At 38.7% G+C, this 12,406-nt stretch overlaps 1 protein-coding gene across 2 annotated transcripts; it reads left to right on the forward strand.

Moving 5' to 3' along the window:
- Positions 1–519: 519 nt before the first annotated feature.
- Positions 520–9,231, forward strand: klf5b (Kruppel-like factor 5b). 2 transcript variants are annotated; one of them, XM_036580356.1, is made up of 4 exons: positions 520–616; positions 5,044–5,827; positions 7,373–7,432; positions 7,768–9,231. In XM_036580356.1, exons 2-4 carry the CDS (start codon positions 5,044–5,046, stop codon positions 7,944–7,946), a joined length of 1,023 nt encoding a protein of 340 aa, XP_036436249.1. In that variant the 5' UTR covers positions 520–616; the 3' UTR covers positions 7,947–9,231. The 2 variants fall into 2 exon arrangements, with proteins under 2 accessions (XP_036436249.1, XP_036436171.1); XM_036580278.1 differs by lacking the exon at positions 520–616 and adding an exon at positions 2,842–3,131.
- The last annotated feature ends 3,175 nt before the right edge of the window (positions 9,232–12,406 follow it).

Below are 12,406 nucleotides of genomic sequence, written 5' to 3' on the forward strand. Positions count from 1 at the left end.
TCACCATTGAGTTTCTCCTAATACATGAAGGTTATGCACACTATTCATTACTTTTTGTTCTGAAACTATTGCCAAAGCATACTGTTTGTTTTTGATTAAAGAAATCTGCATAAAAAAAAGATTAAAATTGTGCCTCTCCACTGTGAAGAGTATGAATTATCATACAGCTATTCCAGGCAGTTAGCACGAGATGAGAATAAACGTGACTGAAATACTAAATGCCAGCTGGAAATTCTGATACGTAGGCTATACAGCACGTCAATTAAGGAACAAATTCAAAAGCGTGGGTCCCGATATCTGAAATACGTTGTCTGTCTTCGAACATTCATCTTCAAATCAGTGGCCTCTGATACAGCCGGCATGCAGAGCATGACACTTAACGGTGTCATCTTGTGCTATTTTCATCTAACATTCTCGATATTCATCCCTGGCAGTGTCTTTGCCTACTTCACCACTTCCCCTGGCATGTTGGCATAAAGCACGCAGTCCTCACGGACAGCTGTAGAGCAGTCGAGCAGACTCGCATACCAGCACATATGGCCCAAGGGAGAGAACCGGAGAGCTGAAGTAACTCACGTCCTGCAATCAAGCGTTGAAGTCAACAATTTAGGATCTGGTAATGAAAATTGAACCAAAGAAGTTGATCAAAGTTAAGTCAAAAATATAGTGTCTCTATGTTGAAGGGGAAATCCATTGATTTTCAAAAAATCTGCCTAATTCAGTGGTTGAGACGCAAACAAAGTCATTCTGAGTGATTTAATGTGAAGTGGTTTGTTGTGGAGAAACTTACTGACTCAGATTTCTTCACAGGTTACTGAAAGAAAGTTTTCTTTGGAGAGTATTTTGCCTTGCAACACCCTGCATGTACCCCTCCATAAACTAATGAAAAACAAACATGATTTAGGCCTATTTATCGCAAAACTAACACCAAAACAATGTATCAGACATCAGGGAGTGTATTCTTAAAAATGTCATGTAATAACTTTCTGTGACAGAGCTTTTAGAGGAATTAAACGCTTAAGACATCTGGTTCCTATCAGCACCGCTGTAAACAATGTTGTCTCTGTAAGCTGCTCAACAAAAAAGAACTTCATATCAAATCACTCTCAATGATTTTGTGTACATCTTAACCTTTTAATAATACATATATTTTAAATAGAGTTCCCCTTTAAATCTAGAGCTGCTATTCCAGAGTCTGTTAAACTGACACTGTTATTAGTTATTTATTAATCTTAATGCTTATTATTCAGTGGCTACATTGTTGCTGTCATAAAAAAAATGGAAATAAAATGCTAACATATGCTGATGTAACTTAGAAAATTATTTGCTTAAACATTCAAAGCTTTTTAAATTATGTAAAACGAAAGTTTCATAACAGCAAAACTGCATTAGTATTTATTATGAAACTATTATGTAAGTCATTATGAGAGCAAAGAACTGAAGTGTGGGTGTGCATGTGGAACAAGCGTTTCAGGGTTTAACCAACTGAACTCCAGGCTTATAATTAGGTTATTCATCTTAAGAATTATTATTCAGTAACTACTATGAGAATGAAACTAATGTGTAAGTTATGTAGTTATGCACTTACAGTGATATAAAACTGGGAGGCAACTGGAGAAACTGAAATCAAATGCAGTCCACAGTTTACATGTGTGTGTTAAGCCTAGAATGGCTTTTCTCCAGCCTGTTCACCTGCCACCATTCCTTACACTGAAAAAAAGTAATGCACTGAATTTACTTGCTTCAAATGTGTAGATAATTTCCATATTGAATAAAATATATGACATCAACACAATTTTGTATTTCAGTTAACTTACTTTTAGCAATAACTGTGTTGATGTAATAAATAGAAACAACACATTTGAATCAAGAAAATTCAAACAGATTCACTGTTAAATACAGGGGTACTGTAGAGGTGGAGTTTAGTTGGAGTTAGAGGGTAGTCATTACAATTAAATTGTGTATTTTAAATTAGTTTTAAAGGTACCATATATTCCCTGTCCCAGGGGAAAGGTGCACATTTGTACCTTTTCCTAACTTTTTAAGTTAAAAAAATCGAATAAAGGGTTGGAGTGAAGACGGGGAGTATGGAGTCAGTACAACTTAAATACATAACAAGACGCTTAAGGGGACCATCACAGTGACAGTGTTTACACCCTGAAAGGTACTGTTTTTTTTCCTTACTTAGATGGGTTCTAACCTAAGTGAAGTTGCTCAGGTGCACTGGCCATAACGGGTGTAATAGTTAATGAATTTCCTGGACGTTGTGCTTTTTGCGAGGACAGCAAGTTACGAGTGGTTTATAGCAGGTTACACTATATTTCCAAAATTTTGTAGACACTTGTTCATCCTGCGTTGCTTATGAAATTGAGGGTACTAATAGGGAGTTTGTGACCCTTTGCAGCAGTAACAGCCACTACTCTTCTGAAAAGGCTTTATGCTAGATGTTGAAACATTGCTGTGAGGATTTGATGGCAGCCACAAGATGAAGAGTGCCAGCAAAGGTATCAGATGAAGCTCCATCACTCTAGAGAACGCACTTCCACTGCTCCACAGTCCAATACTGGGGGGATTTATACCCCTCTAACCAACATTTGGCATTGAACATGATGTCCTTAGGCTCACGTGTAGCTGCTGCGGAGTCACATTCTATCTATGCAGATTCGACTGTGTTTCTAATTAGAAGGGATGTCTGGATACTTTTGGACATACATTGTTTACCCGGTATCAGACAATACACGAGCGGTCTCCAAACATGAGAGGAATCATCATCCTCAGTTTTCGGCCCCGCCCCGTCTCCAGGCGTTGAAATGAGGCGGTTGCGTAATTTGTCATGTCAAAGGCGACATGACAGCTAGCCTAGCCTAGCCCAGCTCATTCAGTACTGCTGAACCTGACTCCGGCTCGAGGTTTCGGCCAGAAGAGCTGCGTTTTCTGGCTTTGCCAGCTGTGGTGAGGAGAAAAGCGCGGGTTATGGTCCAGCTTTAGAGGTGCAGCCTAAGCCCACCCCTCCCTGTGTCCCTGTGGCCGAGGGTCTGCGAGGAGGAGACGCTGTTACAGCCTTCAGGACTGTCTCACACAGAGAGAGAGGACTAGATTTAATGCCAGCCCCAACAAACAGCCAGACTGTGGTAAGATAAAATGTCGCGTGTGGATTTTTATTTATTTATTTATTTATTTTTTTAATTTTTAGAATGTCGATTCTGAAAGTGCTGTTGTTTCTCTCTTTTTTCTCTCTATCCATCTGTCTATCTTTATATCCGTCTATCTATCAGGGCTGGCTGTCTAATAAAAGAAATGCACACAGGCTACATTTTGACGAGGCTGAAGTTGGCTTCCTATTCGCCAGCTTCTTGTTCGAATTTTGCCGTTCCACCTTAAATGGTCTCAGGCGTCAGAATGTAACTGCTGCACCATTTAAGGTGGAACGGCAAGATTCGAACAAGAAGCTGGCGAATGAGAAGCGGACTCCAGCTTCGTCAGGTTCTGCGGAGTGGCCTGCCTAAACAGCTCCGGTGTTTACGATACGCTGCTGAGGAGACGTTATTCCTCCTCGTTATGTGTTTTAATTGTGGTTTGTGAAACAGATGTAGCTGTAGTTATTTCAGCGGATAAGAGCTCCTGTCCCTCACAGCAGACCGGGCAGTGTGAGTGTGAGAGAAACTCGGCACTTGTACTGACCTTAATCTGAAAACTCGGAGCAGCTGGAAGAGCTAAATTCAGACGTAGATTTTGGTGGTTTCTGTTTGGCGGTGAACGAGCTTTCAGTGATTTGCATCACTCGTAAGTTACAGTGTCGAGATGCACTGAGCGTTCAACCACCATAAACATTGCAATTTAAACAACTGCTACTCGTTTCATTCTCTTTACTGGAGAATATTTTGCTGTGACACACGTATTCGGGGTCCTATGACGACTGAAGATGTTGTTAGCCTGATATGTCAGCTGTGTAACTGCTAATGTCACCCGCTGTGTGCTTGTTGTTAATGTTGCTTAAATAAACCGTTCAGTGGAAAATCAAGATCACACAGTTTTCCTCTCAGCCCAAACATAGTCCATCAGTCATAAAATGTTTGGTGTCTCAGGGCTTTGTAGTTCTGTACTGGAACTATGAGGCTAATTTAATAGAAATCTGTGTCACCCAAAAGACTTTTCCTGGTTGACAACATTTGGGTGAAGGGGAAAATATGTGAATTTGAACAACTCCTTTAAGATTTATTATTTATTATTCAAAGACTACTGCATTGCTGCTGTCACTCAGAAAACTGTTAGTGTAGCTTGTTAAAAAATACGTTCTTCATGACATGTTTATGTAAAAAAAAAGTGAAAAAGAAAAAACTAAAAATGTTACAAGGATTTCCTATGGCAGCAACAATGTATTGTTTAGTAACTAATGTGTAAGTTATGGGAGTGGAGAATTGAAGTGTGGACCAACATATGGACCCTTAGGATTTCATCTTAAAGGGGAAAATTCTTGAAAAAACAAATTGTCCTCACTTTATATTTTAACATAAAAGTTAAAGTTTCAAAAAGTAGCATTCAGCTCTTAGTTTACACAGTCCATACATGGAAACTAAGCAGGGAAAAAACTGTTTTGAATGAATAGCTTTTTGGTGATGTCTCAAAAACGAATGCATTTTCATATATCATATATCATTTTCATATATATGGGTATATGAAATATACCCATAATAGGGTGTATTTCATATGCCCTATTCAGACTGTGACAGTTTGGTTCCCCCATTCACACTGAAGTTATAAGGAGCAATTCAGCTTGCATTTAGGCACAGTAGAGTTTAAAGGATTATTTGGAGTTATGCTTTTTTACATAAACCCATGCAAATGTCATGAGGGGACCTGAAAGGAAAAGTGTAGAATATGGTCACTTTAAGACTTATTATTCAGTGACTACTATTAATTGTTTTCATACTACCAGGAAACTAATATGTGCATTATGTTGCTCCCTACAGTACTTTAGGATGTTCGGTGTTTACTCTTTTGTGATGACTACAAGCAGTTAAACATGTTTACATTTCTCCTCAGATGGATAAATACCTGCCACCTCAGTTCCAGCAAGGCTCAGAGCATAAGTTCAATCAGGACAGCTTCCTGACGATGGAACAAGGCTCTCCCTACAGCATCAACATGAATGTCTTCCTTCCTGATGTCACTTATCTCCGGACTGGACTCTGCCGGCCCGTTAGGCCCACCGCACCACAAATGAAGCCCGAACCCATGCAGTCTCTCAACTACCCAAGCTGTCACCATACACCAGCCCCAGAGTACTCACAGTTCTTCAGTACAGCAAACGGAGCCGGCAACAACACTTTCATCAAACAGGAGACGCCTCCAATTGACTTTCAGGATGTTCCTTTATTTCAGCTTTTGAATTCAGACCTGGAGCCTGCAGTGTCTGCCGCTCACTCTTTCATTGAGCCTCACAACAGCGTTTGCTCATCAATGTCATCATACAGCAACATGCACTCACAAGCCACTCAGATTACAGGAAGATCCATGTGTGATCTGGGCAGTAATGGGCCTCCTTCCTCTGGCCACTTTGGTCAGCAGCAGCAGCAGAAAGCAGCCTACCTTCCACCCTCCCCTCCAAACTCAGAGCCGGGGAGCCCAGACAGGAGGAAAGAACTCATACACAACCTGTCACCACCACCCTCCTACGCTGCCAGCATGGCATCTAAACTGGTAGGGCCAGCCTTAGGCCCTGGAGCAGCAGCCATGGCAGTGCAAACACAAGCAATGCATGTCAGGTATAACCGTAGGAACAATCCTGATCTAGACAAGAGGAGAATACATCATTGCGACGTCCCAGGTGAGCCGTAAAAAGCTGTCAGACAAACATCTGAGGAGAAAGTGTTTTCACTTTCAGGTGCTGTCAGACTAAGCATTAGAACTGGATATGTGGCTTTGGGCTGCAAACTCTTTAGCACTCAATGCTTTTATAGAGTGGTATGCAAACGTTTTGGGCACTCCTGGCCAAATTACTTATTTTCTTGTTGTTTTAAATAAAAAGAAGTAAACACAATTTACACAACACAAAATACACTTTTTGTAGCCAGCTAGGTGTCTTTCTATTTTTGTGTTATGAATTTTCACTTACTTTTCCTTGCAGGATACATCTTGTTTTAAACAAATCCACTTTTACTTCTTTCCACTTAAAAGGTCAACAAGATATGTAGACTAAATTGGCCAGGGGTACCCAAAGATATGCATACAACTCTATGAGAGTCAAAACATTTAACTTCTTAAACCCTAAGGGCCCATAAATATGCATTTGTTTCATAGAATTACCTTATAATTCATAGCACTTATAGTCCAAGTCCTAAGATTAATAACTGAACCTAAGATTCAAGAGATTCAAGCAGTTTGCATTGCGCTTGCAAAATAGGTGTGAACAAGGCTGGTCCAGAGGGTTGGCAATGAAAAAAAGATCCTCCATTTTGGTGCTAACTCGCTAATCATAAACGGTAAAAACACAAATTAATTATATCAGATAATACTCACATATCAGAATATACTTACAAGAGTATAGTGCTGCACACTGAACTGTAGCAAAAGTATATGTATAACTGGCATGGTTGATGGCAGTGGGATGACTTGTGTGCAGCTGTGGTTAGCTAAGGAGCTAACATAGCCATTAGCAAGTGGACTAACCCACCTACCACAAACAGGAAAATCACAAAAGTAAAGATAATGATACATTTTCTAGACTGACAGTATTTCATATCAAAAATTTTAGAAGGTTTGAGCTTAGACCTTAATTAAGTTATCATTTCCTCTATTTTTGAGGTTCTGTGCAATGAGGTCCCACCCCTTCAGAGGTCAACATAGCCAAAGCAGTGGCACTACAAAAACACAAAATCTTGTGTCAGAGTTGAGCTTGATGCCAAGTTTTGCATGCGAAATTTATCCGTCCTGGAAGTCCATGACACGAAATTGCTCATCACAGCATTCAGATGCATTGAAAAGAATGTGATTTTGCTTGCGAACAGTAGCATGAAAGGGTCTCAAGCCTTATTATTCAGTAACTCAGTCATGTTTCATATATTTGCTGTGATCACGCTAACATGGGTTTGAGATGATAATTACAAGGTTACACACAAGGTGTGAAAGTAACAGGTGTTATAGCGTGACCTGACAGAACACCTGTGCATCATCAGTGTCTCAGAGTGACTAACAGTCCTTTAGCAGCAATAGAATGGGACTATTATCATTAATATTAGAGCTTCGCCCTCTCTATAAGATATGATCATTCAGGTTTGAGCTTGGTGAACAAGTCAGAGCTAGCCAGTGCTAGGTAATTAAAGTTATGCAACAACATCTGCTCACTGACATTTATTGCATTCTTTTGCATCAGGGTGTAAGAAAGTCTACACCAAGTCCTCTCATCTGAAGGCCCATTTACGGACTCACACAGGTAAGACTTTTTGATCGAGAACTTTATAAAAGGCCTCTTCTGACTGGCTGTTCTCTTATTTTGGAGCGTACTTGTTATGTTGCCAGGCAGAAGTATGCTGCAGGCATGCGCTCGCATTCTAATCGCTCTCTGAAAGTGTTACATTTTCTTCCTGATGGCTGCAAAAAGTCATTAAAACTGAGAGTGACAAGACTGGCTGATAAGGCCCCCATCACTGCAAACCCTCATTCTTTGATATGTCCATTACTGCCATAGTTTTCTTGTGTTGATATTCCGTGTTGGAGAGATGGTGTCCCCCGTCCACTGTAACTTTATCAGGTCGTGTTTTATTTCAGGCGAGAAGCCGTACAAATGCTCCTGGGAGGGTTGCGATTGGCGCTTTGCCCGTTCCGATGAGCTGACGCGCCACTTCAGGAAGCACACGGGGGCTAAGCCATTCCAGTGTGCCGTGTGCAGCAGGAGCTTCTCCCGATCCGACCACCTGGCCCTGCACATGAAGAGACACCAGACTTAGAACTACAAGCACTGCCTGGCCAGTCAATGCTCCAAGCTGCCTCCTTGTTTGTGTTGGTAGGCGTCGGTGTGTTGGTTACGCTTTGGTTTCGGCAACTCATGAGGTGTACGGGAGTGAACTGTGTTGGCACTAGGCCTGTAGCCCCTGTGGGACGCAACAACAGCTAAATGATGCCAACTTAGCTGAGAGATTTGTCATCAGCTCTTTTTTTAATTTATCGTGTTCATGACTAAAGTACTTTCAGTGCCTTTTCCATTTTTATTGAACATAGAAGCTACTACAAATGCAAATGTACCGTCCAGTCCACTGCACCTTACTGTTAAATGATTTAGCTGAAAAAAAGTTGCGATTTTATCCTTAGATCAATTTAGCTTTAACAAGGACAGTCATGAAATTAAAGAGTTTTGTGGAAAAAAAAACAACAACACGATTTTTTGCTAATCCCAGATGTTAGTTTTTTAGGAAGAAGATTTGGGTGACTGTTGACTTCTTTGTGTTTGTTAGTCACATTAGCCTTATAGCTCCAGTTCTAAACTTGTTCTACATTAATTTCACAACTGTTCTTGTTAAAGCTCAGTTAATCTAAGGAGGATATCTCACCCCAGTGGTCCAAGTTCCAAGGCCTGCTTTCTTCAGTTCTGAAAAAACCAAAGAACTCTGAGAGCAACGTGAAGCCCAAATGCTGATTCATAAAGACATGAACAGCCCTTTTCAAAAGAACCACTTGATTAAAAACAATTCAAGTATTCAATTAATTCAAGTATTGAGTCTCAGATACCAAAGAAAGAAGTAATCCATTGTATCAGTGTACCTATGGAAGGAGGTATCCATGTGTTTGTTTTTTTTTTTAATCAAAGCACAATTCAGAAATGAACACTCCTGGTCACTTCAAATGGAAAGTTGCTAATGCTGCATTTCACCATAGAACAACCATAAATGCTGGTTTTATGATTTTTATGGATGGTTCTGAACACTTATTTGGAATGTTAAAGCTTTAAGTGTAAATATTGTAATTGTTTTACTCTGTATTATTTATTTTTTTGAGATTGGGTGTTTTTCTACTCTATAAAAGACTTCTCTATGCACATGGAAGATGTGTGTAGAGTTCTGGGAATGATGGTTTTAATTATTAAAAGAAATCTTATCTTTCAGATCAGTGAAGAACTACATGATTGCCTTTAGATAAGCAGATAATGCTTCAGTTTGTAACTGTTAAAAAGGCTTACAGAGTGTTTTGTGTGTACTGTATGTGTGGTCTCATAAACTTTACTTTCCACTGCAGTAATCAAGTGTTTTTTTGGCTTTCTTCCTCAGAGACAGTGTAGTCAATGATTAACAGCAGAAATCCACTGCAGGTGAAGGTATGACTCAAATTCAAACAAGATTGTATAAAGGTAGAGGCTTTTCAGCACTTTTGCAATTTTTCAAAGATTACATAATTTAAAAAGGTATAAACATAGTCAAAGGCAAAACTTTGGGCACCCCTGGTCAAATTCTATGTTTTTTTAATTAAAAAAAGTCAATGTTAGTACACATCGTCTACAGAGAACACACATCTGCACACTTTAATGCACAACTAATGTTTATTTGCAGAATTTAACACAAAAAAACAGAGCATAAAATGTGGCCTGTACAAAAGTCACAGCATTTTGTATTTTGTGTTTTATTTTTTCCTAGTATGCTGAGCCCTGCATGTTAAAATTTGCAAAAAAAGTTCACAAAATATTTAAGCTTGTTCTCTGTAGTGGATATGTTAACTTATTTTTAATTAGAAAATCAACAAGACTTGTTCAAACTTTTGCATATGTCTGTAGTTAATATAACATATATAAAAAAGTTAAGCAATAATAATTATACGTTTGGCTTAGGTCCCAGTGTATGTGCCACACTGGTATAGAAACATACACACACTACTAAAGGAAGAAGAACTAAAGCAAGTCACATTACAAACAGGACATAATCAAGAAGCTTAACAGCATGCTCAGAAGGAAAGCATGTTAATTCTACTGTAAATAAGTTTCTGCTACAGGGCTGCACACATTGTGGAGCACAAGTGTATAATTATTACTTATAATAAGCTAAAAAGATTTTTTAAACTATTAAATACATGTATATCAAGCAAACTACACAAAAATGAGACATAATGCTTTCATTTTTTTAACAATGATACACTACCAGTCAGAAGTTAATGCATATCTGATTGAATGTATGTTGTTCATAATTTTAAAGACATTTTGATCCTCAGGCTTGTACCTTATGCCTGCGTGAATTTACTTACAAAATGTACTTTTTTAATGGTTATTTTCTTTTTATTTTGGCCTTCTTCAAATGCCATGGAGAGGTTATTATGCCTCTAAACTGTTATTGAGTTATTAGTGAGTCAAACGCACTTTTAATAAATGTTACAAAAAAGTTTAATTTAGCTTTTAATTAAAATCCAACTTTTTGTATTTATCTTTTTAACCTTTTCAACTCCTTGAGACCACCGGTGGTTCCAAAACGCACTTCGTCATATTCTTCATCTTTCATATTTCATAAGCTACATTCAAAAGGTGAGTGTCATATGAGAGCTGAAACTGTCTTCTTTTCTGTCAAATAGATGGGTGATGTAATTTTAAACCCTTATAATAAAAAAAAAGCTGAACTCACAATTTTTTTTGTCTACTGAAAGTCGACCCATTTTTCCACAAATCTGGGCTATAAACTATAAACAGATGGTGTCTCTTCAGTGATCTGCTCTGTAAAAAGTATTTTTATAAAATAATACAAAGAGCGTCTAAGATTTCTGGCTTTCAGCAGTAAATTGTAAGCATATAGCAATATGTGTATGATCATAAAATACATTCTGTTAATTTGAGGGGAACTTTTACGAAAAATAAATAAATAAAATAAAAATGTACATTTATTTCACACAGTTACTGAATAATTTGCCTTACAATTTGGTCATTTAAATTTAAATGGAAAAACTAAAATATACACCGGTGAATAAGAGGCTAATTTGATCTGTCATTGCTTCATATGACTACAAATGTTTTACAAGTTAAGCTGGCAAGTCCTTGTGCTCCGAGCCCAGCCAGGGAGGTTAGCTGAATGCTAATAGGTGTGGCACAACTATAGTGCAATTGAATTAAACTGGTACATCTGGTGCTACTGGTCTTGAAAAATGTAGGGATATTTTTAGATGAGTAATTGGGTGTTGCTTTATGTGCAGCTGCAAGACTTTAAATCCTCTAACAGGAGATACAGTACAGCCTGCACCAAAATGAATAGTCCTGGCATGAAAAGTCACATGCTCTCTGTATTATCTCTCATCAATGCTGGTACATGTTGTACGTACCATTAAAGAATGTGTCAGAAAATAGAACTTGCATTAAAAAAGGGTGTTTCTCCACTACGTTTGTCACAGTTGGTGAGCTATGATGATGTTTAGTTTGTTTTAATTAGTCTGGGAGAAGCAGATGGGCAAATGTGTTGAGTCAGTCTAAAAGGAAAAGCTCTGCAGTCACATTACACCTCCGTGAAAAAAGCTGCAGGCCAGTGAGAGGTGGCAGCTCAGTACGCTCTCAAAAATAATGGCTCTTAAATGGTTCCTGGCTTAGAGGTATTGTTCTATGAGATAGCTTTAACTAGTCTTAAACCTTGACATTGTGTGGAGCTTCATGAAACTTCAAGCAGGTTCTTCACACTCACATATCTCATTTACTAAAATGCTACTTTCTATCGAAAGTTTGTTTAGGGGACCAAAATATATCGCATTGCTCCAGAACACCCTCTTGGCACCTTTGTTTTCAGCACTGTTAAAGGTGAACTTCATCATTTTTGCAAAATTAAATCATTACGACATAAACAAAGTCGTTCAGAGAGGTTTGATGTGAAATGCATCTTTCCAGAAAAAAGGGTTTCCAGGGTTGTTCACAGTGGTGGTGACAGGAACCAGATATCTGATGATTTTAATGTATCTGAAAGCTCCCTCTGAGACAGTTCTTATATAAAATGATAATCATAATGAATACACTGATGCCTGAGACATTGTTTTATGGTAGTTTTGAGATAAGATTTTGGCTTAACATGATTTTTTTTAAGTCCATTCATGGTGGAGAGGTAAATGCAGAATGTTCTAAGTCAAAATAGTCCCCAATGAAAACTTTTTTTTAACCACTATGTAACCATCAACAACAATCAACATTACAGTTAGTTTTGCAATGACGTCTTTGGCCAAATGGATAAGGCTCTGGCTTCTTTCTAAGCCAGGGATTGTGGGTTCAGGTCCCATCTGGGGTGTACGGCTGGCAGAGTGGCACAGTGGAAGCATGCTGGGCCCATAACCCAGAGGTTGATGGATTGGCACCATCTATATTATTGTGAATTTTGCCGTTGTGGGACTGATAAAGGATTATCTTTTCTGGATTATCTTTAATTGTATTTCACAAAATACTTTCAGGGCAGAGAGGTACATGCAG

This window comes from Colossoma macropomum, unplaced genomic scaffold (genome assembly GCF_904425465.1).
Source record: "Colossoma macropomum unplaced genomic scaffold, Colossoma_macropomum, whole genome shotgun sequence".
Classification (NCBI taxonomy): domain Eukaryota; kingdom Metazoa; phylum Chordata; class Actinopteri; order Characiformes; family Serrasalmidae; genus Colossoma; species Colossoma macropomum.

What these genes read in the sequence shown, in the direction of transcription:
- klf5b (XM_036580278.1), top strand. Translation starts at nt 3,102, where the DNA reads ATGCCAGCCCCAACAAACAGCCAGACTGTG. An exon ending in CAACAAACAGCCAGACTGTG is followed by an intron (nt 3,132 to 5,043) that starts GTAAGATAAAAT and finishes ATTTCTCCTCAG; the next exon opens with ATGGATAAATACCTGCCACC. An exon ending in CCATTTACGGACTCACACAG is followed by an intron (nt 7,433 to 7,767) that starts GTAAGACTTTTT and finishes GTTTTATTTCAG; the next exon opens with GCGAGAAGCCGTACAAATGC.